The 22,806-nt window shown below is 38.8% G+C and overlaps 1 protein-coding gene across 1 annotated transcript; it reads left to right on the top strand.

The window, feature by feature from the left end:
• The first annotated feature begins 11,783 nt into the window (after nucleotides 1–11,783).
• On the top strand, nucleotides 11,784–22,489 carry LOC126699641 (uncharacterized). The gene is made up of 5 exons (XM_050397583.1): nucleotides 11,784–12,900; nucleotides 17,279–18,335; nucleotides 19,300–20,674; nucleotides 20,778–20,861; nucleotides 21,623–22,489. The coding sequence occupies exons 1-5, from the start codon at nucleotides 12,294–12,296 to the stop codon at nucleotides 22,364–22,366; spliced, it is 3,867 nt and encodes a 1,288-aa protein (XP_050253540.1). The 5' UTR covers nucleotides 11,784–12,293; the 3' UTR covers nucleotides 22,367–22,489.
• The last annotated feature ends 317 nt before the right edge of the window (nucleotides 22,490–22,806 follow it).

The raw sequence follows: 22,806 nt of genomic DNA, 5'->3' as shown, positions 1-22,806 counted from the left end.
GGGTACTGGTAGTGGCTCCGGTAGAGAGTTGTCGGGATGAACAACCCTCCGAGAAGAAGTTGAAGTATACTCGGGAGCCTATTGTCTTTAATGATGACAATTTGGAAGGAACGATCTAGCCCCACGACGACACTTTAGTGGTTACGACTTGGATAAATGGTTTTATAGTGAAGAGAGTGTTGGCAGATCAAGGGAGTGGTGTCAAAGTGATGTATCCCGACCTATTCAGGGGGCTAGATTTGAAGAACGAAGACTTGTTTAAGTATGATACCTCCTAGTTGGCTTTGATGGTCGGATGGTGATCCCAGAGGGGTAGATTTCGCTCCTCGTGAACATGGAAGGCAAGGAAGTAATGGTGACCTTTATAGTGGTCAATTTGTTTTCTCCATATACGGCAATTCTCGGAAGGCCATGGATTCATGCAATGGGAGCAATTCCGTCTACATTGCATGTTAAGGTCAAATTCCGCACTGAGCATAATATTGCTATAGTAAGGGGAAACCAAAAAATGGTCAGACAATGTTTGGTGGCTGCTGTTAACCTGAAGATTAAGCAAAAGAAACCAGCTGATGAGACCCTTATAGCAATTACGGGAATCCCAGGAGGAAATGGGGGCTAGTTGTGTCGAGGACATGATAAGAGTAAAGATATTGCCGGATGAGGATAGGAGTTTTCAAATAGGAGCAGGTATGAAAAACAAAGATAGGGTGGAGATTCTGCTATTGCTTGTACAAAATGTAGACGTATTCGCTTGAAGCCCGTACGAAGTGTCTGAGGTAGACCCCGAATTTATAGTTCACAAGCTTAACGTGAATCCATTATTTCCTCCTAAGAAGCAGAAGCTAAGGAGGTCGACTAAGGAGCACGTCGAGGCAGTCAAGTAAGAAGTTAAGAGGTTGAAAGAAGTAGGGGCAATATAGGAGGTTTTCTTTCTAGAATGGCTTGCAAATATTGTAGTGGTAAAAAAGAAGAATGGGAAATGGAGGGTTTGTGTAGATTTTATTGATCTGAACCGAGCATGTCCAAAAGACCCTTTCCCTATGCTGAAGATTGATCAACTGGTAGATGCAACGTACTGGCACCCGAGGATGAGTTTTATAGATGCTTTCCAAGGTTACCATCAAATTGCCCTAACCGCCGAGGATTAAGAAAAGACTACGTTCATCTCTCCTAATGCCAATTGCCATTATGTCGTGGTGCTGTTTGGTCTAAGGAATGCTAGAGCCACCTATTAACGGATGATGACGAGGATGTTTAAGGATAAGATTGGGCGTACAGTGGGGGTGTATATTGACGATATGGTGGTTAAAAGTAAAAAGAAACAGGGGCACATTGATGATCTTAAAGAAGGGCGGTATAAGCTACGTCTCAATGCTAACAAGTGCGCTTTTGGAGTGGGGGTTGGCAAGTTCCTTGAATATATGATTACTTACCGAGGAATAGAGGTTAATCCCGATCAATTAAAATTGTAGAGCGCCTCAAGCCACCGAATAATCCAAAGGAAGTCCAGGTGCTGACCAGCATGCTAGCTGCCATAAACTGATTCATTTCTAAGTTTGCAGATCGATGCCGTCCATTTTACTAGCTTCTGAAAAAATGGAAGGGATTTCAGTGGAACGAAGAGTGTGAAAAGGCTTTTCAGGATTTAAAGGAATATTTAGTGTAGACACCTACGTTGTCAGCCCTAAGAGCCCGATGAAGATTTGTTCATGTATCTTTCAATGTCCGGGCATGCCATAAGTGCTGTGTTGCTAAGGGATCAAGGTGTGCAGCAACCAGTATATTATGTAAGCAAAATTTTGGTCGATGCCGAGACAAGATACTGGCCCCTGGAGAAGTTGGTGCTAGCACTAGTGCATGCAACAAGGAAGTCGCCCCATTATTTCTAAGCTCATACTGTCTATGTATTAACTGAGTATCCCTTACAGTCATTGTTAAAGAGATCTGATTTCACGGGCAAGATAGCCAAGTGGGGGACTCAGTTGGGCTCTTTTGACATTAGATATAGACCTAGGAGTTCAATGAAGGGTTAGGTTCTTGCTGATTTTGTTGCAACGTTTTTCCCGATAAGGGAGATGAAAATAGTTTGTCATGTGGAGGTTCGCCCATGGAAGATATTTGTGGATGGTGCATCTAGTGCACTGGGGGCTGGGGCTGGAATTGTTATCATCACACCGAAAGGGATAAGGGTGGAACATTCTTTTAGATTGGGTTTTAAAGCTTCTAATAATGAAGTTGAGTATGAAGCCCCTGCTTTAAATCTAGGAGCCCGAGAGGTGGAGGTTTGCTCGGATTCTCGGTTGGTGGTTAATTAAGTGTAGGGTAGCTTTGAAGCCAAGGATCCTTGGATGATGGAGTACTTATGGTTGGTAAAGCAGATTATGAGCCAGTTCTAGAAAGTGAAGGTGGTTCAAGTGGCCAGGGGGCAGAATCGGCATGCCAACTCTCTAGCCACTTTGGCCTCATCACTGATCGAAGAGGTGCCTCAATTAATCAAAGTAGAAGTGGTGGCAGAACCGAGTATTGATGCAAGGGTAGATGTTTCAGTGGTGGCGATATCTGAGCCGTGTTGGATGGATCCAATTGTTAAATTTCTAGCAGAAGATCGACTGCCTGCCGATGTAAAAGAAGCAGATAGAGTACGCCGTATGGCTGCTCGGTTTTGGTTGTCAGTAGACTATAAGTTATACCGAAGGTCTTTTGGGGGACCGTATTTACATTGTTTGCATCCGAGCAAAGTGGAAGAGATCTTGACCGAGCTCTATGAAGGGGTATGCGACAGTCATGTTAAAGGGAGTTCATTGGCCCACCAAGCGATGACTAAAGGATTTTGGTGGCCACAGATGCATAAGGATGCTGCCGAGTATGTCTGAAGATGCGAGCCATGTCAGAAACATGCTTCCCTAATACATCAGCCGGTAGGGAGTTTAAACCCTATTAGTAGCCCTTGGCCCTTTGCACAATGGGGACTAGACGTTATTGGTCCATTCCTTCGGGTTACAGGGAACCGAAGATTTATTCTGGTAGCCGTGGATTACTTCACAAAATGGGCCGAGGCCGAGGCGCTAGTTAACATCTGGGATGTAGAAGTTAAAAAAGTTTATTTGGAGGAATATTGTAACAAGATTCGGAGTGCCAGAATCCCTAGTGTCTAACAATGGATTATAATTTGACAGCAAGGCTTTCTAAAAGTTCTATAGTGATCTCGGTATTAAAAACAAGTATTCCACCCCACTATATCCACAGAGTAATGGCCAGGCTGAGGCTACTAATAAGGCAATTGTGAACGGAGTAAGGAAAATATTGGAAGGTGCGAAAAGAATGAAGGTTGAGGAGTTACCAAATGTCCTTTAGGCGTACTGGACAACCCCTAGAAGATTTACAGGAGAAACCCCATTCTCGCTAACATACGGAGGGGAAGCGGTGATACCAACCGAAGTAAGTTTATGCAATGCACGGGTCTCAAGATTTGTCCCTGTTGAAAATGAAGAACTTATGGTAAAGCAACTGGACTCATTAGAAGAGCACCGAGAATCAGCAACTATAAAGCTGGCCGAGTATTAGCAGAAGCTAGCTCGCCGGTACAACCATGATGTCAGGAGTTGGGAGTTCAGCGCTGGTGACTTAGTGTTGAGGAAAGTGGTAGGGAACACTCGGGATACCAATGCCGGAAAGTTAGCGCTGAACTAGGAAGGACCATATAGAGTTATTGTTATTGCTGGAGCTAGAGCATATTACTTGGAGGATATGGGGGAGAGACCACTCTCCTGGTCATGGAATGTTCAAAATTTACAAAAGTTCTATCACTAACTTTTTTTGGGGGGGGGGGGGGGAAGTTGCAAGTTATATACAACTGTCAGTCATATACAATTGTTGTGTAAAGAACAATGTCTGCCCATGTAATATATAGAAGTTGCATCACTTTTTCAATCTTTATAATGTCTATTTTCACTAAGGACAGAAACCTGTGCTCGGTTCAATCCTAACCACCGAATAGGTGGAAACCTTACGTCTATTTTCACTAAGGACAGAAACCTGTGCTCGGCTTGATCCTAATCACCGAATAAGTGGAAACCTTACGTCTATTTTTCACTAAGGACAAAAACCTTTGCTAGGTTCGATCCTAATCACCGAACAAGTGGAAACCTTACATTTATTTTTACTAAGTATAGAAGTCTGTGCTCTGTTTGATCCTAATTACTGAATAAGTGGAAACCTTATGTCTATTTTCACTAAGGATAGAAACCTGTGCTCGGCTCGATCCTAATCACTGAACAGGTGGAAACCTTACGTCTATTTTTCATTAAGGACAGAAACTTGTGCTCGGTTCGATCCTAATCATTAAATAGGTGGAAACCTTACATCTATTTTGACTAAATACAAAAGCCTGTGCTCGGTTCAATCCTAATCATCGAACAGGTGAAAACCTTACATCTATTTTTACTAAGTACAGAAGCCTGTGCTCGGTTCTATCCTAATCACCGAACAAGTGGAAACCTAATGTTTATTATTTCTAAGGATAGAAGTCTGTACTCGGTTCGATCCTAATCACCAAACAAGCGGAAACCTAATGTTTATTCTCTCTAAGGACAAAAACTCGTTTTCGGTTCAATCCCGGTCACCAAACGGGTAGAGACTTAGTCTCTATCTTTTTTAAGGACAGAAATGAAAGAGTAATCTTTATTACCGATCAGAAGTAAACTTTAATTTGGTTACTCAATTATAACAAATGAAAGAGTAAAGTATGGTAGAAATAATTTAACAACAATGTAATAGTTATTCATAAATATGGCTAAAATAGATGTCCTGTCACCATATCATGGCGGCTAATTAAATGAAATAAAATAAACGCAAATTAAAATTTAACTAGTGTTCTCGCGCACCAACTCCCTCATGCTGGGGGTATCCTCTTCGTTATCGGCACCGAAAGGATTCTGAATGGGGGGTTAAGGCTCCGAAAAGGGTATTTGCTTGGGATTCCTTAGTAGGAAATCATCGAGCACTCCCATGGCTTGTAAAGTGGCCATCCATCCTTCCCCAAACCCATGTCTTCGTGCTTGGTAGATGATGGGTTCCACAAAGTTCTCGATGTCCGCAAAGCCCTTGTTGTACTACTTCTCTTCACAAAGCTGCAAGGGCCACCTTTAGATCTGCAATTTCATCAACTTATGCCAAGTTCAAACTCTCCGCTACTGCCAATTTAAGCTCAGTGCCGCCAAATTTCACGTCCATCTCTGTCAACCTCTGCCCGGCCAATATCTGAGCCTTCTCAAACGCCTGAGCCCTCTTCTCGGCAACCTTGCCTTTGTCCTTCGCGGTGGCCACAACAACATCTTTTAGGACCTTCTCTCGATCGGCATCTTCAACAGCCTCCTTCAGCCAATCATCTATAACATAGGCCAGCTGTGCAGCCTGACAACACAATAATGAAACACATGAAAAGAGGAAAAATGCAAGTACATTTATGCAATGAAGAAAAAGTAAAGTGTATTACCGCTATAGTATGCCACTGCAACCGGGCAGCTAAGGACTCATCAATGCCGCCCGAGAAGAAATACATGTCCTCAGGTAGTAGAAGGCCTAAGTCCTGACACTAGCCATCATGGGAAGATGCTCATTCCCAAGCCTAAAAGTGTTCTACCAACCCACTTTTGGCTGGGAAAAGGACACCACATTGGACCCAACTTATGCAGTTGGTTGGGCGTCACCAGCAGGCTCCCGGATGACTATTCCGCCAGACGCCTGGGGAGGCGTAGTGTTCGAAGGCACGCCCCCTAAGCCCCTGGGCGGCTGGTCAGTTATGCGCTGCCTTTTACGGGAGCGGCCAGGAGGAGGTGGAGGGGGAGTCTGACCCCTACCTTAGGGCTGTTGTTGTTGTGCTGCTGGACGGGCGCCGAGCAAAAAACGATTAAAGGTCATTGTTCGCTTGGCCACCATTTTGTCTTCACCTTGGTCAACTTCTGCTTCTGAGGAGTTTACTAACTCGGCGGCTGCTTGTTCCGTTGGTTGGGCTTAGGCTTGGGGCTCTTCGATGGGTCTGTGGACGGCACAACTTTAGGATATGATATCTGTCGAAGTGTCCCTTATTGGTACTAGTGACTCCGCCCTAGCTATCCGGAGGTCGAAGTCCCGAGCTTCACCAACAGTCAGGTTAGGGGGGAGAAGATTGGGATGCCGCACGTCAATATACGACAACAAAGGGTTGTCCACTAGTAAGGCTTGTTTGAAGGGTTGCCAAGTGGAGTAAACTGGATTGCAACCAAGAATGAGGTGGGATGCCCAGAGCTGCTCGTCAAAGTGCACAAATATCTCTAACCGAAGCACGAAATTGAGATCTCTCACATGCACTACTCTAATGTTTGGCTTAAACCTTTTGCTTTCTACACCAAAATAATATGAAAACTGGTTAGTACGTGTTCGAGCAAGGTAAGCAAGGGTAAAACACTAAATTGAAAACAGTTAAAAGTGATAGATACTGACCAACGTCACGCGGCGAGGTTGGGCAAGTAAACTCGTCAGCAAGCCAATTGCCACTCACCTGAACATATTCCCCTGTTGAATTTCGGTTAGAGTCGGGAAGGCATGATAAGAGCCATACTCGTACATCCCTAACCTTTAAGTAGTAGTCAGATCTAATGTTGCGATATAAACTGTACATAAAGTTTATGTCATGGTGGTTTAATTGTAGCCCATATATCAGGTTTAATCTACTGACACAACTCACAACTCGATAAAAGTTAAGGGGAAATTGGTCGGGGCATGAACCATAAAACTTAAGAGTACTAAGTATGAGAGGGTCCATGAGAAATCTAACCACTCCCTATAAAATGGCCATCAAGGGAAAAAACACTATGTTAGAACCGAAGCGTCGCTGGAGAGCAATGTCACCCTCGTGACAATAAGCAATGTCTACATGTGCAGGAATATCCTAAGCTGCTCTAAAGTTAGCCAAGGACGCTTCAGTAGAAAGAAGATGTGAATAACCCATTCCTAACTCTAGAGTAAGAGAAAAAAATTTGAATAAGAGAAAGAAAGAGTAAAGAAATTTACTGTGGGCTCTAGGAATCGGTGATCTTGGTTAGAGGATCTATGCACGGGAGGAGTATGCTCGGCAGAGAGAAAATTGAAGGAGTGAAGAAGTAAAAAGTAGTTTGAGGAGTCAGAGGGAACTATTTATAAGGTGAAAACATTTAGTGGAAAAGGAGGAGGGAAAATCTTTTCGTAACTCCCACACGCATGGCCTTGATTCACGAACCGTCAGGTCATGATTACGGCTGGACTAGACAGCCTAACATAACGTTTCTTCTGAGAGGGCATTAATAGCCGTCTTGTTCATTTAATGGCTAACGGTTGGACTTCTTGAGGAGTCTCTAGCACCTGTTGGGTTGTCCTTGATTTGCTCCCGGTAATCAAACATAAATCAAGGGGGGCTATTGTACATGGTTGGACCTCGAGCCCATTGGGCCTTGGCTTGGACATTCTTAAAGACCAAAACTAAGCCCAAACCTCATAGCAATCCCATTTCGTTCTAGATGCATGATAGACAAGCCCACACCAGTCAATTATGACTTGATCGGGAATGTGTTTGCTCGAAACGGTCCATGTCCTCAGCAACTCAATATCGTTTTGGGGAATATCGCTGCCGAGCAATCCTTTGGACGCAAGAGCCAGTTCCAATGCCATTACCACTATCTCGATAGAGCTTATCTCTTGTTAGAAATAATTAAATTGGACCCTACACACACGAGTGAGACCATAACGTAATCATGAAACCTCCACCAACCTCAAGCTATAAATAAGGGGAGTGAGTGAAGAATGAGGGTTGGCAATTCTAAGGAGAAAACAGAGAGTAAAAGAGAGGGGGTCAATACCACTAAAAAGGGGAGTAACTTCAAGAGGGAAGAGAGGGAATTCGTGAGAGCTAAGACGTGTCATTGGGTTGCTTGGCAAGGAATTACCCATAGTAGGAAACACTAAGCCCACCATACAAGTAAATTGTGAGCCCAATCTTAAACCTCGTCTGTTAAGGGAAATTTGGGTGCGCACATGTTATATTCAAAATTTCAAGAGGTTTCGTGTTTTAAAAATAACCATTGGGGTTTTGTGAAATTTTATTATTATTTTTAATTATTTTGAAATGTTTTTATTCTTTTAGTTTTTGTCATTGTGTTAAAAAACAAACAAACAAACTTAGGTTCCTAATAAATGCTTACAATTTTTTTTTTTTGAGAAAATAAATGCTTACAATTAGCATGATATGATTTGAAATTGTAAATTATTGTTATTGATATTTTTAAATAGATTCAAAGTTAACCATAATTCAACTAACATATTTTGGTATTTCCAATGAAAACGTCAAATGTTCAAATCTCCCTATCTTCCAACTATCGAATTATCACAAATATATATATATATATATATATATATATATATATGAGAAGAAAAATATGTTTAAAAAAAAAATCATAGTATATATAATGGATAAAACTCAATCGCATATACGACGTCTACCTTATCTGTTATCTCTTTGTTTTAATCATTCAAATTGTCATACAGATCAACGGTGAACATATGCCTTCAGGGTGCAAAATAACATCATTAGACCTAAAAGAAGTACCGAAGAAACAATTAAAGGTCATATGTGTTTTTTTTTTAACACAAATATAAGTACTAAAAATTTGTAAATGTACCAAGTCAGTTCTTAGCCTTGAGGTCGCAATTCTTGCTTACATGGCAAAATTCGACAAAGCCACGTGACGCTCCTTTATAACAAGAAGGCTACAAGAGAACTAAATTGGTACATTTACAAAATTTTAAGGATTAATGATGAACCTTTCAAAATATCTTTTTATCTAAAAGGGGTCTTATAAATTATAATTATTTTCAATCATTTTCTGATTTTTGATAAAAGGTGGATTTACACTTTTAGACATTTGGTTTATTGTGATGTGTTTGTTGATATGATGCACATTACGATGATGTGACATTAAAGTTTTTGATTTATTTTATTTTTTATAATATTACCATAATTTAAAATTACAAAATATATTACATAATCTTAATTTCATCACATTCATAAATAATGTAATATTGTATTGAAATTACATTAATGCAGGATTACAATAACGTAATATTATGACGTAATGTAACATCACAGCGAACCAAACACCCCCTATATGTATTTTGCATTAACGTAAAATAAGTTTTCTATTATATAGGATTTTATATTTAAAATAAAATTTTCATTTATTTTATAATATAAAATTGATACTTAAAATACTTTGTTAAGTTTACCTATATCTTGATTAAGTTTAAGTCATGCATAGTATGAGTATAACACTAATATAATATATTAATTATAGGAGGTAATTTTTAGAGTGGTGAAAGCATTGACTATGAAACTATAACAAATCGAATATAGATCACATGAACTCTAGGTGTCACTAAAACAAATCTAAGGTACATATTATCACATATTATAAGGGAACTCGGTTGAGTTCTGTCATGGGGAGGAATAAATAATGTTCCATTTGGATTGAAGGGGAGGGAGGGAGGGAGGGGGAGTAGAGTAGATTTAGCCTAAAATTAGCCTATTTTCAGCTAACTCTACTCTACTCCCTCTCCTTCTCCCCTCCATCCAAACAAACCCTAAATGTTATTATTGAAGTATCGAATAGTTATTCAAATAAATTACACTAGCACATTTTTATAAAGAGTTCCTTTTTTTATGTCTTTTTTTAGGGTAATTTTTTTTTTACGTAACTATGAAAGATAAAACAATATGATCTTAATCACACTAAAATTCAATTTAGTCCATTGACTTTCACTTTAATGGTCAATTAGTTATTATGGATTATTTTTTGTCAATTTAGTTTTCCATTTTATCAAAATGAACCTTTTTAATTTTTTTTTTTAGAGTTTCACAACCTGTGACGTCTGTTCCTGATGATATCTATTTATTATCAGATTAAGACACTAATCGGTTTTTGGTGTAGGTGGGGATTGAACCCCATATCTCTTATTCAACCATCAGGACTTTACCAGTTGAGTTAACTGGAACACACAAAATAAATCAATTTAATCGTTTTATATTTCCATCCAAACCTGTTAGGAAATTAGCCCATTTTAAATACACAATTATATTTATATTAATATTAATCCATGTAGTCTTACAGCATGATTAAGATTGTACTCTTTTACATTTTTAGTGATATCAAACGTCATACATTAATATTTGAATAATTTGTTCCAAAATAAATTTCCCAATTACATTAATTTGATTGTTTGGTTTTTAAGGGCTAAATTTATGTGTAATTCATTAGGTGTTATATCTTAAGTTTCCAATTTAATTAAACTGTTTGGAATTGACTAGTATAATAAAAAAAAATTATATATTTCTCAAAGACAATTAAATCCAACCATATAGTTTATTAGTTAATGCAACTGCATGGTTGAATTTAATTGGACAACTTAAGGTTTGGCACATAAAGAACTGTATCTAAATTTTATTTATTTCAAGTTTGGACTTTGACATGAGAGCCAACTTAGTCATTGTAGTTTCGATTTGAGTAATTAACCGTTGGACTTTAGGTTTGTGACAGACTAGACATTTTGTTAGTGCTTTCTATTAGTGATTAATGGAGTTAATCATGTGATGTGCATATAGGTGTTCTATATAGAGTAAACTTAGAGGTATAAATTAAAACTTGACATACATAAATATAGATTCGATCTAGATTCATTGGGTTAAGTAAATTAAAAATTATATTCTAAATTGAGTCTCAGTCGTACAAAAAAAGCGTTTGGATGGGTTTATTCACATTTAATTACTTGGTTGTGTAAATTTACTGTTGTTATTAAAATGTATGCTAAAAAAACCATACATTAGGAATTCAAGTGATAGCTCAATGATTATGGCATCTATTGTGGTATTCCATGTGATGTATGGTTCGAACCCTATCTCCCTCCCACTCCTCTTTGTTGCTTCCCCTGGAGCCCCTCGTCGGTGAAGTTCATGATGCCCTTTTGGCCCTTAAACTGATAGTCTATCATCATCTCTCTTTTGTTATTTTTGAAAGGGGACTCCCTTTAGCTTGATTGAATCTTTCCAACTTCCTTTTGTGCCTGATATTATTATTTATTTTTTTGCCCATTGTATTTGTTTCCCTTAATTCTCTCTTATTTAGTTAAGGTTGAAAATATTAGTAAAAGAAGATGGGATTCAAATGTTTTCAATTGGAGCCTACCAAATTCTTATCTCCCTGAATAGATAGGGGAGAAAAATTGGTTTGAGGTGTATAGCTAGGAGTTACCTTTCCACACCTTTTAGTCTTTTACTATTTACTTTTTGGTAAATATACACAAAGCAACATTTTCATCTTCTCATTCTTCTTCTAAACCATTGCAAAAGAAGCTAAAATCCAAGTACTGGTATTGTGTTTGAGTTCACTTCTTTCTTCTTTGTACTTCCTCTTTAAGTCGGAATCACAATCGCACTGTGTTGTCTCTAGAAGATTGAAATCAAGTGGACTTGGTTCCATCCAGGTAAGGTGGAACCCACCAAGCAACTCCTATGGATAATATAATTTCCAATTTGACCTCAAAGGTCCACCTACCCCACGTAATCACCGGAGCACCATATTTACTCTGCTCCCGCTTTTACATACGTGTCACCTCCCTATTGGATACAGCAACGTGAGCCAATTACAACAATATCATTTGTTTCAACACAAAACAAACACCGCAATGACACCCTCCGTAATTAACACCGAACTACCGAGGGTAATATCGTCACACCGGCACAAATTATCTCGAGTCCTCTCTGAGTCTCGGTAAACAAAAGCAAAGCAAAAAGCCTTCACACCCTATTCTTGTTTTCCCATTCTCTTCAATACCACTTCTCTCTCCGTGGCTCTCTCGTAATTCTCATTCATTTCGATCCCATTCTTATAAATCTCCTCCGATTTCCGGCGATCCATTCTCGCCGGTGGCTTTTCCGTTCTATTCTCCGACCGCCGTACACTGTTAGGGTTTATTTTTTTCACTCCCTCCGAGATTTTCGCACTTAGGGTTTTTGATTTTTTTTTTGATTCGAGTGCTCGCTTTTTTGCTGAGAAGCTTCGCGATTAGGGTTCTGATAACGGGGGTTTCAATTTTTGAGTATCGATTTCGAGGCTAGGGTTTCGATTTTTCGATCTGGGCACTCAATTTTTGTTCGTGGATTTGCAAGTTAGGGTTTCGGTTTCGGTTTGGTTCGGGAATCTGCAACTAGGGTTTTTGAGTGTATTTCAGTGATGCCGAGAGGTTCAAGGCACAAATCTAGCAAACACAGCTCGAGGGAAGCGAGGGAGTACTCGGACTCGGAGAAAGATTTGAGCACGAAGGATCGGAAGGGAGGCAAGGAGGAGAGTGGCGCTGGAGCTAGGGTTTCAAAGGAATCTGCTTCGAGTGAAAAACGGAAGCTTGATTCTGTGAAGGATTCCAAGGACTTGTACGCTTCTGGAAATGGCGAGTATGCCGAAGAGCATGGCTCGTCGAAGCGGCGAAAGGAGCGTGGCGATGAAGTAGTAACCGATCGGTGGAATGGCGGGGATGATGATCGGTCTGAGGTGTCAAAGAAGTCCAAGGAGTCGAAGGAATCAAAGGAGTCTAGGGAGTTGAAGGAATTGAAGGCTTCCGGTGAATCGAAGAGTAGTAGCAGCAGTAGGAGGAGAGAGGAGGGTTTGGGAGTGTATGGTGAGGCTGAGGAGGCAAAGAGGAGCAGTGGGAAGCATCGGGATTCAGGTCGAAAGGAGAGTAGAGAAGCTGAAAGGGAGAAGAAGAGTAAAGAAGGGAAAAGTGAGAGAGTGGTCATTGATAATGAGGAACAGCGTGAGATGAAGAAGGCCCTTGAAATTACTGGTAAGGTAACTGATTGGTTTGCTGGTTAATATGCATTTGTGTATATATTGTGATTATTTTGTTATGTACTGATAGTAAGTTATTGTATATTAGAGTGTTTCTAGATTGGTAGATAGTATTAGAAAATGAGAAGTGTGGTTGTTTGAGTTACTAGGGAAGTCATGAACTTTTGAATATCAGTACCTAAAAATCATTGGATTTTGCTCCATTTTTAGAACCCCAAGTGCGATTTTATACGGTAACTCATTTTTTAAAGGATGTTTTTAACTTTGTGCAATTTCAGTAGCTGTGAGGCTTAATTTTGTTAGATTTGTTTGTATGCTTGAAATTTGATATCCTTCTTTGTATTCATTTTCTACATTTGATTTCAGTCTGATGATTTTTCTTAAATGCTTCCGGTTTCATGCTGCGACCTTTTTTGTTGCGGGGCATCTAAATTAGTCATAAGCCAACATTCATGAAATTTAAGTTAACATTGTCTATCATGTCTTGAGGACAATGTAGTTATTATGACTATTCTCTAGATAGAATTTTTGAAATGTTTTAACTTTTTATTTAATTATTTATTTTATTTTAGATCTAAGGATCTTGTTTTTAATGGGTGGGAGCTGATATGAATCTCAGAACATTAAAATTGTCCATAATTTTATTTGAAAATGTAACATCACATAATTTAATCAAACAGAATAAATCCTAGATACGAATGATAACTCATGTTGTGTGCTTTTCACAGTGGTAATTTTAGTGATCTAGCTGGTTTTATATCTTTTTTATTTTCCTTCCTTTTTGTTATTCATAGAAATTGAAAAGAATTGGATTGCTAAAGCCTAAATGTGACAAAAAATAATTGTTTTGCATTTCATTGGTGAGGTAATTGAAGCTGATGATAGAACAAGACTACAGTTAATCAGCTATCATCTGATTAAGAGGAATTCTTTAGTACAGAGCCCGGATACTTTACTTATATCACAATTGTTAGAAATTGATATTCAATGAAGTTATATTACTGATAATAAAAAAAATGATTGTCAGAAATAGATGATTGAATTGAAACTGATTAGAAAAGAAATAATACGAGAATACTTGTTGAAAGCTTCATTATATTATTACAAATATGATATTAGTGCATTGTGGTGCTATCTTCCTTCTACATTCCCTTGGAAGCTCGCCATTATGCTCATAGTTATTGAAACGTTGAGTGTTTCTGGTCTTCAATTGGACCTTCAAAACTTTCAATTGGGGGCAATTTATTAGGTTCTACAGATGTGTCACACCTTTCAAGTCAGGAGCATTGTTTTACTTAACACTTTAGGTTCATGTTACATATGCTCCAAACAATATCTATGCAACCTCACAATATTCATTGCGTCTTTAATCCATTATATTAGTTATCAGAGTTATTATTGTGCTAGTCAAATTCATGTTATTCTGTAATTGAACACCATGATTACGTCAACCCTAGAATTTAAGATGAAGAAAATTTTGAATTCTCTTATTTTTCAGGGTTTGATTTGTCATGGGCTAAATGAAATAAAGGTTTGAGAAAATATGTTTAGTAATATATTTGAGCCTGTCAGGATTTGAGCTTTTTTATCCACAATATGTGAGATTTGGAGAGAAATTTATGGACAAGACTAAAACTAAAATTTCTTTGTTTTGTTTTCTCTTTTTAACAATATTTCTTTAACAATATAATCTTCTGTTCATTACTTTTCTAGGAATCTTTCTGATACGTGGACAATATATGCCCTGCTTTGAGATGTTGGTTGTCCGTTCATAGTTTCCTATGCTTGAGTAGCATTTTTTGGAACTTTTTGCATGAAGGAGGTAATATTGAAAAATGCAGTTGTAACCCAAAAGAAAGAAAGAAGAGAAATGCAGTTTTTATTAGAGAACTACCAACTCATTAGACGTGTTTATGCTTGATTTAAGAAAATGAATTATAAAAACTTCTTGCTTTGTAGATACTCCTAAAATAGAATCTTTGATTGTTGTTGCATTTCCATTTTTCTTAATTAAGCTTTAAACTAACTAATGGGGATTGGTTACACGAATCCTGTGCCATTTTGTTCTGTCTAGGTCAATATTCTTTGTTAAGTCTTTGGCAAGGATGTCAACTTATCTGATCTGTTTTGATTTGCGGCATGCGAAATTTATGGGTGCCATAGGCTTAGGAATTTTGAGAAATTTTGCTTGTACTCATAAGAAAAAAGGTCTTTGGCAACGATGCCTTTCTCCCCTTCTACATCCACATGTTCTTGGTCCTTCCTCTTCTCCCTTTTTTGCCTTGGATTTTACAACAGTAATAAAGGAGGAAGAAGAAGAACAAATCCTTGTCCCAAAACCTTGGGGTTGGAAGGCTGCGTGAATTCTTCTCCTCCATCCTATCCAGAATCAGACTTTTTGCTACTCTTTAATTAACATTTTCTTTTTTACTACTACTAATATTATTTTAGGTCTTCCTCCTCTTCTTGTTCCTTTACCTTAATCAAATCACCCTTGTTCACTCGTGCAGTCATGTGGGCTGTTGTTGATGTGGTGAAGATTTTATGGTTTAATTGAAAGCTCCAGAACAGATGCAGACACTATTAATTATCGAATATGGTTTAAAATTGACTTAGAAGAAAAAAAGCCATTTCTTAATACACTTAACTATTGTTTGGGTGAAACATTCTCCCACTTCAAATAAACCAATATATATTTCCATAACCTTCTTTAATTCGATAAACTTTCATTGTTTTCTCAATGGGAGAGCTTCACTGTATTTAGTGACATTTAATACTCTCTCCATCCCATATTGGTTCTCTAGTTTATTTTGGAATGTTCAAAGGTATGGTTCCATTTGAAAAGTCAATGAAGATAATATTAATATCTTTCCTAATTTACCCTTTACTTGATTTGAGAAATAAATATCCCTTTTCATTTAGTTTTATTTAAGTTTAAATTCAAGAGTATAGTTTGGATACTTCCAATTTTTTATTTGAAAGACAATTCATCAAAAAATGTACCCCTAAAAAGTTGGATTTTTTAACCAAAACTAGCAAGATAAAATGGAGGGATTATTTTTCATGTGGATTGTTGAGCCCTTTAGCACGCATTTGGGAATGTATGGATGGTTGTAGTGAGCATTGAGATACTGCAGCAGGATTTTTGTTGATTGATTTTTCATATATCTCTCTGTGTCACATTTCTTTATCTTTCTTGGATAAATTGGAGTGTGTAATTTTTTTTTGATAGGTAGTGTGTAATTTTTATACCACTTGTGGATTTACCTATATACATTCTGGATATTAAGCATTGGTAATTTAGAGTTTCCAGTGACTTGAAATGATTTTATCCTTTTCAATTACAGTGCTGTAGGAATTCGGGGATCTACTGATGGATTTATATTGTGTAGCTTCTATGGAATTTATTTATTGCTGACAGTGTCCTTCAGGAACACAAAAATATTTATCTTTATTAGCTTCGTAATTGGTATCATTTACTCTTTTTTGTTTTTAAAAATCTGAAACTATTAAAATACTGTGCTATCTTAAGCTATAATGTTTAGCATGAAAGAACTCTCATATAAACCTATTTATCACTTGATCATAGTGTCTGATTGTTTGTCATGGCACAAACCGTCCTTTTCCCCTTCTTAATAACAACCATTATACATAATGTTTTAGCAATAACATTTACTGTGATGACTTGAAACATAGTCGTCTGTTGGACGTTGGATTATTACCATGCATGTAATTGTTGTGTAATGCAATTATACCTTCTGCACAAATACATTGGAGGCTACATCCAGTTGGCCAAGGCATCCTTGTATTGCAAAGAGAATGAAAACTGATGACTGTTATACTTAATTTTTGGATGGCGTTGAATATGGTGTTGCCATTAACCTATCTAAAAAAATAAAAAATAAAATTGGTGTTGCTATAGCACTGGAATATGAAGCCACTTATAAATGGAGTTAAATGCCTAGAGCCAGTTCTTTTAGGAGTTTTCAGTTGTTAATGGGTGCTATTGAAGAACAGAAGAATTGAGGTTAGAGAAGCATAATTTTTTTTGGAAGAGAGGGTTTAATGAACAAACTTCCATATAAAATTTGTGTTTTTATTCATAACATGTTTCATAGATAAAGTGCCTTATGAAAATAATTTTTAATTGTTTTTAACTGGTGCATAACTAAAACTATTGATTTGAGTGTGGCATGTGACCTAGTTCCCTGACCCTTAAAATATTATTCTATTCTTATTTTAGAAGACCTGATGCGTTTCTTTAATGAATATGAAGAATTTGTTTTATGAAATGTTCTATGAATACCATATACATGATCTTTGCTTTTCTAGTCAAGACTCCAGCTAACATCTTTATCTGTGTATTCTGGCAGATTTGAATGCACAGGATGAGTTGCAAACTCCTGAACCAGAAAACCAGCTTGAGAGGCGAACGAGGAAAAAAAGAGACGGTTCTGGTGATTGGGAAAAGCATCAAGATGATGTTGGGGATATTAATGATAGACGATTATCGTCTAGGGATGATGTTGGCAAGGATGGACGACAAAAGGATGAAAAGCGCAAGGATGATAGATCAAGAGACAAGTATCGAGAAGACATGGAAAAGGACAACAAGCATCGTGATGACAAGCAAAGTGATGAGCGCCCTACAAAAGATCATGCTAGCATTAGGTCTGATGATAAGCGTGCAAAGGATGAAAAGGATGCTGTAGAAATACGACAGAAGAGAACCAAACTTCAGGATAGTGACCGCGATCGAGAGCGGGATCGGGAACGGGATCGTGATCGTGATCGTGAGCGGGAAAGAGAACGGGAACGGGAAAGGGAACGAGATCGTGATATAGAGGCTAGTCGGGATCGTGATCGGTATCGTGACCGTGACCGTGACCGTGAACGTGATGGGGACCGTGGGCATGAACGCAGCCGTGATCGTGACCGTGACAGTGATCGTGACCGTGATTATGATCGGGATCATGACCGTGACCGTGATTATGATCGGGATTATGACCGTGATCGAGATCGTGATCATGACCGTAGTCGAGACCGCGTTCGTGATCGTGACCGTGGGCGTGATCATGACCGTGAATATGATCGTGACCGAGAATATGAGCGTGATCGAGACCAAGACCGTGACCATGACCGCCATCGTGATGGCGATGGATATGATGAGCGAAGTGCTAGGTACAAAGATGGCAGGGGAAAGAAAAGATCCCCGGATGATCGTGATGATCCTAATGATAATAAAACTAGAGTTGTCAAATCTCACTATCCTGATATGGAGAAGAAATCTGTGACTGGCAGTAAAGTTGAATCTGATGCTGATAGGGGAAGATCTCAGTCTCGCCAAGCTCATGTGGACACTACTATTGGTAGCAACAGACGGAGAAATTCTCCCAGCTCCAGTTCACATGTTGGTGTAGATGAATACAGGTTTGTATTTTTTCTGAACTCCATGTAGTGGAAAATCTGGTTGTTGTAGGCATATCTGATTATGTAGATTATCTGGAAAATCTGGTTGTTGTAGGCATATCTGACTACGTAGATTATCTTTGGAATGGTTTGCTCTGACATTTGTATGCTGGTTTTGTAGGTGTATCTGTTTCTCAATATTAGGCATTGTGCTTTTGCATATTTGAAAATATTATTTTACTATGTTAAATTTGCCTCAGGTTAGCATGCTCAGCAATGTACTGTGACAAATCTCTTTGTTCTGTTTTTTTTTTTTTTTTTGGGGGGGGGGGGGGGGTGGGGGGCTGAGGGGGGAGTGGGGGATCATATGGATAAGAGTTTAAATTTTGTGTTATATGTCATAAACATGTGGTTCATGTGGTTCATTTGTTGTCCTAGCAGATCTTCTGTAAGTATTCTATTAATAAAATCCATTTGATTGTGGGTTTGTGGTAAAAGTGGTGGCCTTTTAAACAGTTATTGTTATGTTGATGATGTGAAACTAGCACATGTGCTAGTGTTGTGACCAACATCATGTCATTATCCTTTGGCATGCCATAAAATTTCTTTTCTTTTAATAATAGAAGCAAATGAAATAAGCCTTCCGTTTAATCTGTTTGTGTTGCCATTCATCTTATGCTACTGCCTGATGTAATCAAACTTGGAGGATTAATGCTAGGAGCTGGACCAATACAGTGGAAAATTTTAATTAAATGATTATGTCTGAAACATTAATGTGTTTCGCAATAGCACTTGTTTAAATGCTCATTCTTTTGTTCTAATATATCTGTACATTTGAAATAAAATATAAGGAGCCTGAATTCACCTGCAATGTTTTTAAAGGTCAATTGGATTTTATAGAATGTGATGTGATATAACCATATTTTCTTGTGAAGCATATGTGGAATTCAATAATAATGATGTCTTCATTTTTTTTCCGTTACAGGCATTTAAATCCTGAAGATTTGAAGTACAGGGAGAATAAGTCCGAACAGAGGCCCAAGACAATTTCTTCGAGAGAAGTAAGTGCTTTCTCTGGAGTGTCAGAAAGAGGTGCAAAGTACAGAACCATGGAGAAAGCTGTCAAAATGGATGATGGCCATTTAGGGGAGCTGCCAACTGAAAGGTCTTCAAGTTCCAAGGCTTCACCCAAGGGCTTGATGGAAAGATCTCCTTCGTCTACAAGTATTGACCGTCGGTATATAAATAGAACCAGTGTTAGGCGGAGTCTTGATATTGAAGATACAGGACGCAGGAGCAGTGCTTCCATTGATGCTAGAGATTTCTCTACTACTGAGGACAGGCTGTATAGGGACTTGCCACGAGAAAAGACTCCATTGGATGACTCCTCTCAGGCAGATTCATCTTATTATAATAGAACTAGTCAGAGTAATGCATCTTCTTTGATTCCTCCATCACCTGCTTTCAGAGCTGGTGTTGACAGCCCTTCATTTGCTGGTTCCTTGGAAGAAGATGGTAGAGTCAACTCCACTCCCCGTTATAAGAGGGGTAGTGATCCTAGCGTAGTAAGAGGACATGGAAATGCTTGGAGGGGTGTCCATGGTTGGTCTTCATCGGTACCAAATGGTTTCATTCCTTACCAACATGGACCTCCTCATGGGGGTTTTCAGGCAATGATACCACCGTTTCCATCTCAAACTATGTTTGGTGTTAGACCTGCTGATATTAATCACTCTGGGATTCATTATCACATGCCTGAAGCCGACAGGTTTTCTGGTCACTTGCGTCCAGTTGGCTGGCAGAATATGTTGGATGGTTCAGGCCCTCCTCACTTGCATGCATGGGATGGAAGTAATGGCTCAGGCCCTCCTCACATGTATGGGGGGGCTGAATGGGACCAGAAGAGGCATCCGATGAATGGTCGGGGTTGGGACTCAAATGCTGACATGTGGAAAGGACCAGATAATGAGTTGAAGAGGGACTTGCCTTCCCCGTCCCTCAAAGATGATTATCCAGTGCAGGTCCCAGTAGATGATGCTTTGGCTGGGAATGCAGGTCAGAGGTCTCAACATGAAGAAAACAATGAGGTTCAGGCAAAAACCACTGAAATAAGCTCCATTGCCACTTCTCCAGCAAAAGAAGCTACTGCTTCTCTACCTAAACCTGCCCATGAAAAGGCACCTGATCCTTCCAAATTATCAAGGGATGATGCTTCTTATTTCAGCCGCATATATCTTTCTAAGCTAGATATTTCAGCTGAACTTGCACGTCCAGAGTTGTACAATCAGTGTATAAGCTTGTTGGATATTGAACAAAGTGCTTCTGTTGATGAAGACAGCACCATGGATGTATTTTTGGAGGTAGAGAATCTTGACAAAAACTCTCCCATTCCCTTTATAAATATTGATGAACTCTTAATGATAACTTTTGCTTCATTTTGTCTTTTCTTTGTAAATGTGACAGGATGAAGGAAGAGCTGGTCTGAAATTTTCCAATAACTTATCGAGCCATTCACTTTTTCCTGCCATAAAGGATTCTGTTCTTAAGGTAATTTTTCTGATGGATGGAGATATTGCTAGTCATTGATATCTTATTCTTATGTAGTTTTAGTAGCCACATCCTCATAATTGTTCATATGTCCTACCTTGCCCGAGGGCTACAAGTGGTTGTTATGATGCATGCTATTAATCAGATGTTATCCTTTTCTAACCAAAAGATAACAAAAGCCTTTTTTAATCAGATGTCATTAAAACCTTTTAAAGCCTGTGTGCAAGAGGTAGGTTCCTCTTCATCAATAAAATATGTACGTACATAGAAGACCTCATAAGACAAATTTTTGGTTTAAAGTGAATAATTTGTGTGTGGGATCATTGATTCTCTTCTTTCTGTCCTGTTACTTAAAGGGGAAGCTGTTTACCAGTAGTTGCACTGCATATTTCATAATTGCAAACTAATCATGACATTATTATTTTGTTGATTTATAGTTTCAATGGAAGTACTGGATTTCTCCAGTTTGCAAATTTTGAATTTACTTTTTTCCCCCTAGTTTCAATTACATGTTTTGGTGAATACTGGTCAGGTTGAGTGCCTTTTTGGGTGCTGTTTAGCTGTGCTGGAATTATTTGTAACACTTTAATGTTTGCATCTGTGCATGACTAACTCATTTTTGCTGTCACTATCACATTTATGCCAACACTGGTTTAACTGTCTGGGAATATTGCCAGGATTTTAAATCTAAGTCAAAATGTTTGAATACTGATTCTAGATTCTAGCTGGTTGACACACATTGTGCACATTGTGATTTGCAGAGAGCCATGGACCTCTACAAGAAGCAGACGGTGAAAATAGTAAGATTGTCATCTCTTAGTGGGGGAACATTTGACATTAAATCAGCTTCCAACCAGGTGAAAGTGGAGGAGCAAGTCCCCATCTGTGGTGTGGAGAAAGTGGAAGAGCAAGTCCCCATCTGTGGTGTGGAGAAAGTACTGGAGCCAGTCCCGACTTTGGATGCAGAAATGCCATGTTCACCTATGTCAACTTTAGATCAGAATAAAGTGGAAGCTGTTTCATCCAGAGACATACAAGAAGATACAGAGGAGCCCGTTTCATCCCCAATTCAGGAGGTGCAGAATCACATCTTTACCCCTTCTCCGAAGATGGAAGTAGTGGTTCAACTTTATGGTGGTGAGACCCCAGGGGAGAGAGAGCCAGTTTCCAGTTTGGAGGAAAAGAATGGAATGGCTTCTGAACAGGTGAATTTGGAGGTTGCAGATGGGAATTCAGGTGATAATGAATCACAGACGACTACTACTCTGCCGATGGATGGCGATGGCGATGGCGATGGTGAGAACATCAACAACATGCTTGGAGAAACTAATGGCAATAACTCTGGCTATTGTGGAGAGGAAAGGTTTTCTGATGATGCAATAAATGGTCCAAAATTATTTCCAGGTGGTTCTCCTAGGGCTTGTGAGGGTTTGTTGCCTGGGCCAAATGAGTCTGAGTCGGTAATTTTTAGTCGGATACATCATTCTCCTGAAAGTACACATTGAGACAATTTCTATAAACTTTGTTTCGTTTTTATTGCATTTTTTGGTTTTTTAGTTAATTTTGCTATTTCATAGTTCTTGTTGCTTCTCTTCTTCAGTAAGGAAATAAAAAGGAAATATCTCTCAGCTTTGGGTCCCTTGATAAGAGGGGGGGCGAGGCCCCACGTCGTTTTTGTTCCCTACCTTTCTTTGATTGATGAGAAGATCAGGTAAATCTGTGTTCTCCTTGGACAAATCAAATCATATCTACTTCTCTTCTCTTCTCTTCTTAATGTGCACACCTGCATTTGCATTCATTGGCATTGGACAATCATGTTTTTTGGAGTTTTAGATGGAGATCGGAATTAATGCACACGTACACAAACGCGTATGTCATGCACCCCCCCCCCCCCCCCCCCAAACACTCACACACACACGTGCACACGTACTACTTTACCTACGAC

This window comes from Quercus robur, chromosome 9 (genome assembly GCF_932294415.1).
Source record: "Quercus robur chromosome 9, dhQueRobu3.1, whole genome shotgun sequence".
NCBI classification, from domain to species: Eukaryota; Viridiplantae; Streptophyta; class Magnoliopsida; order Fagales; family Fagaceae; genus Quercus; species Quercus robur.
Note: the sequence above shows the minus strand (reverse complement) of the source record. Positions and strands in the feature narration are given on the sequence as shown.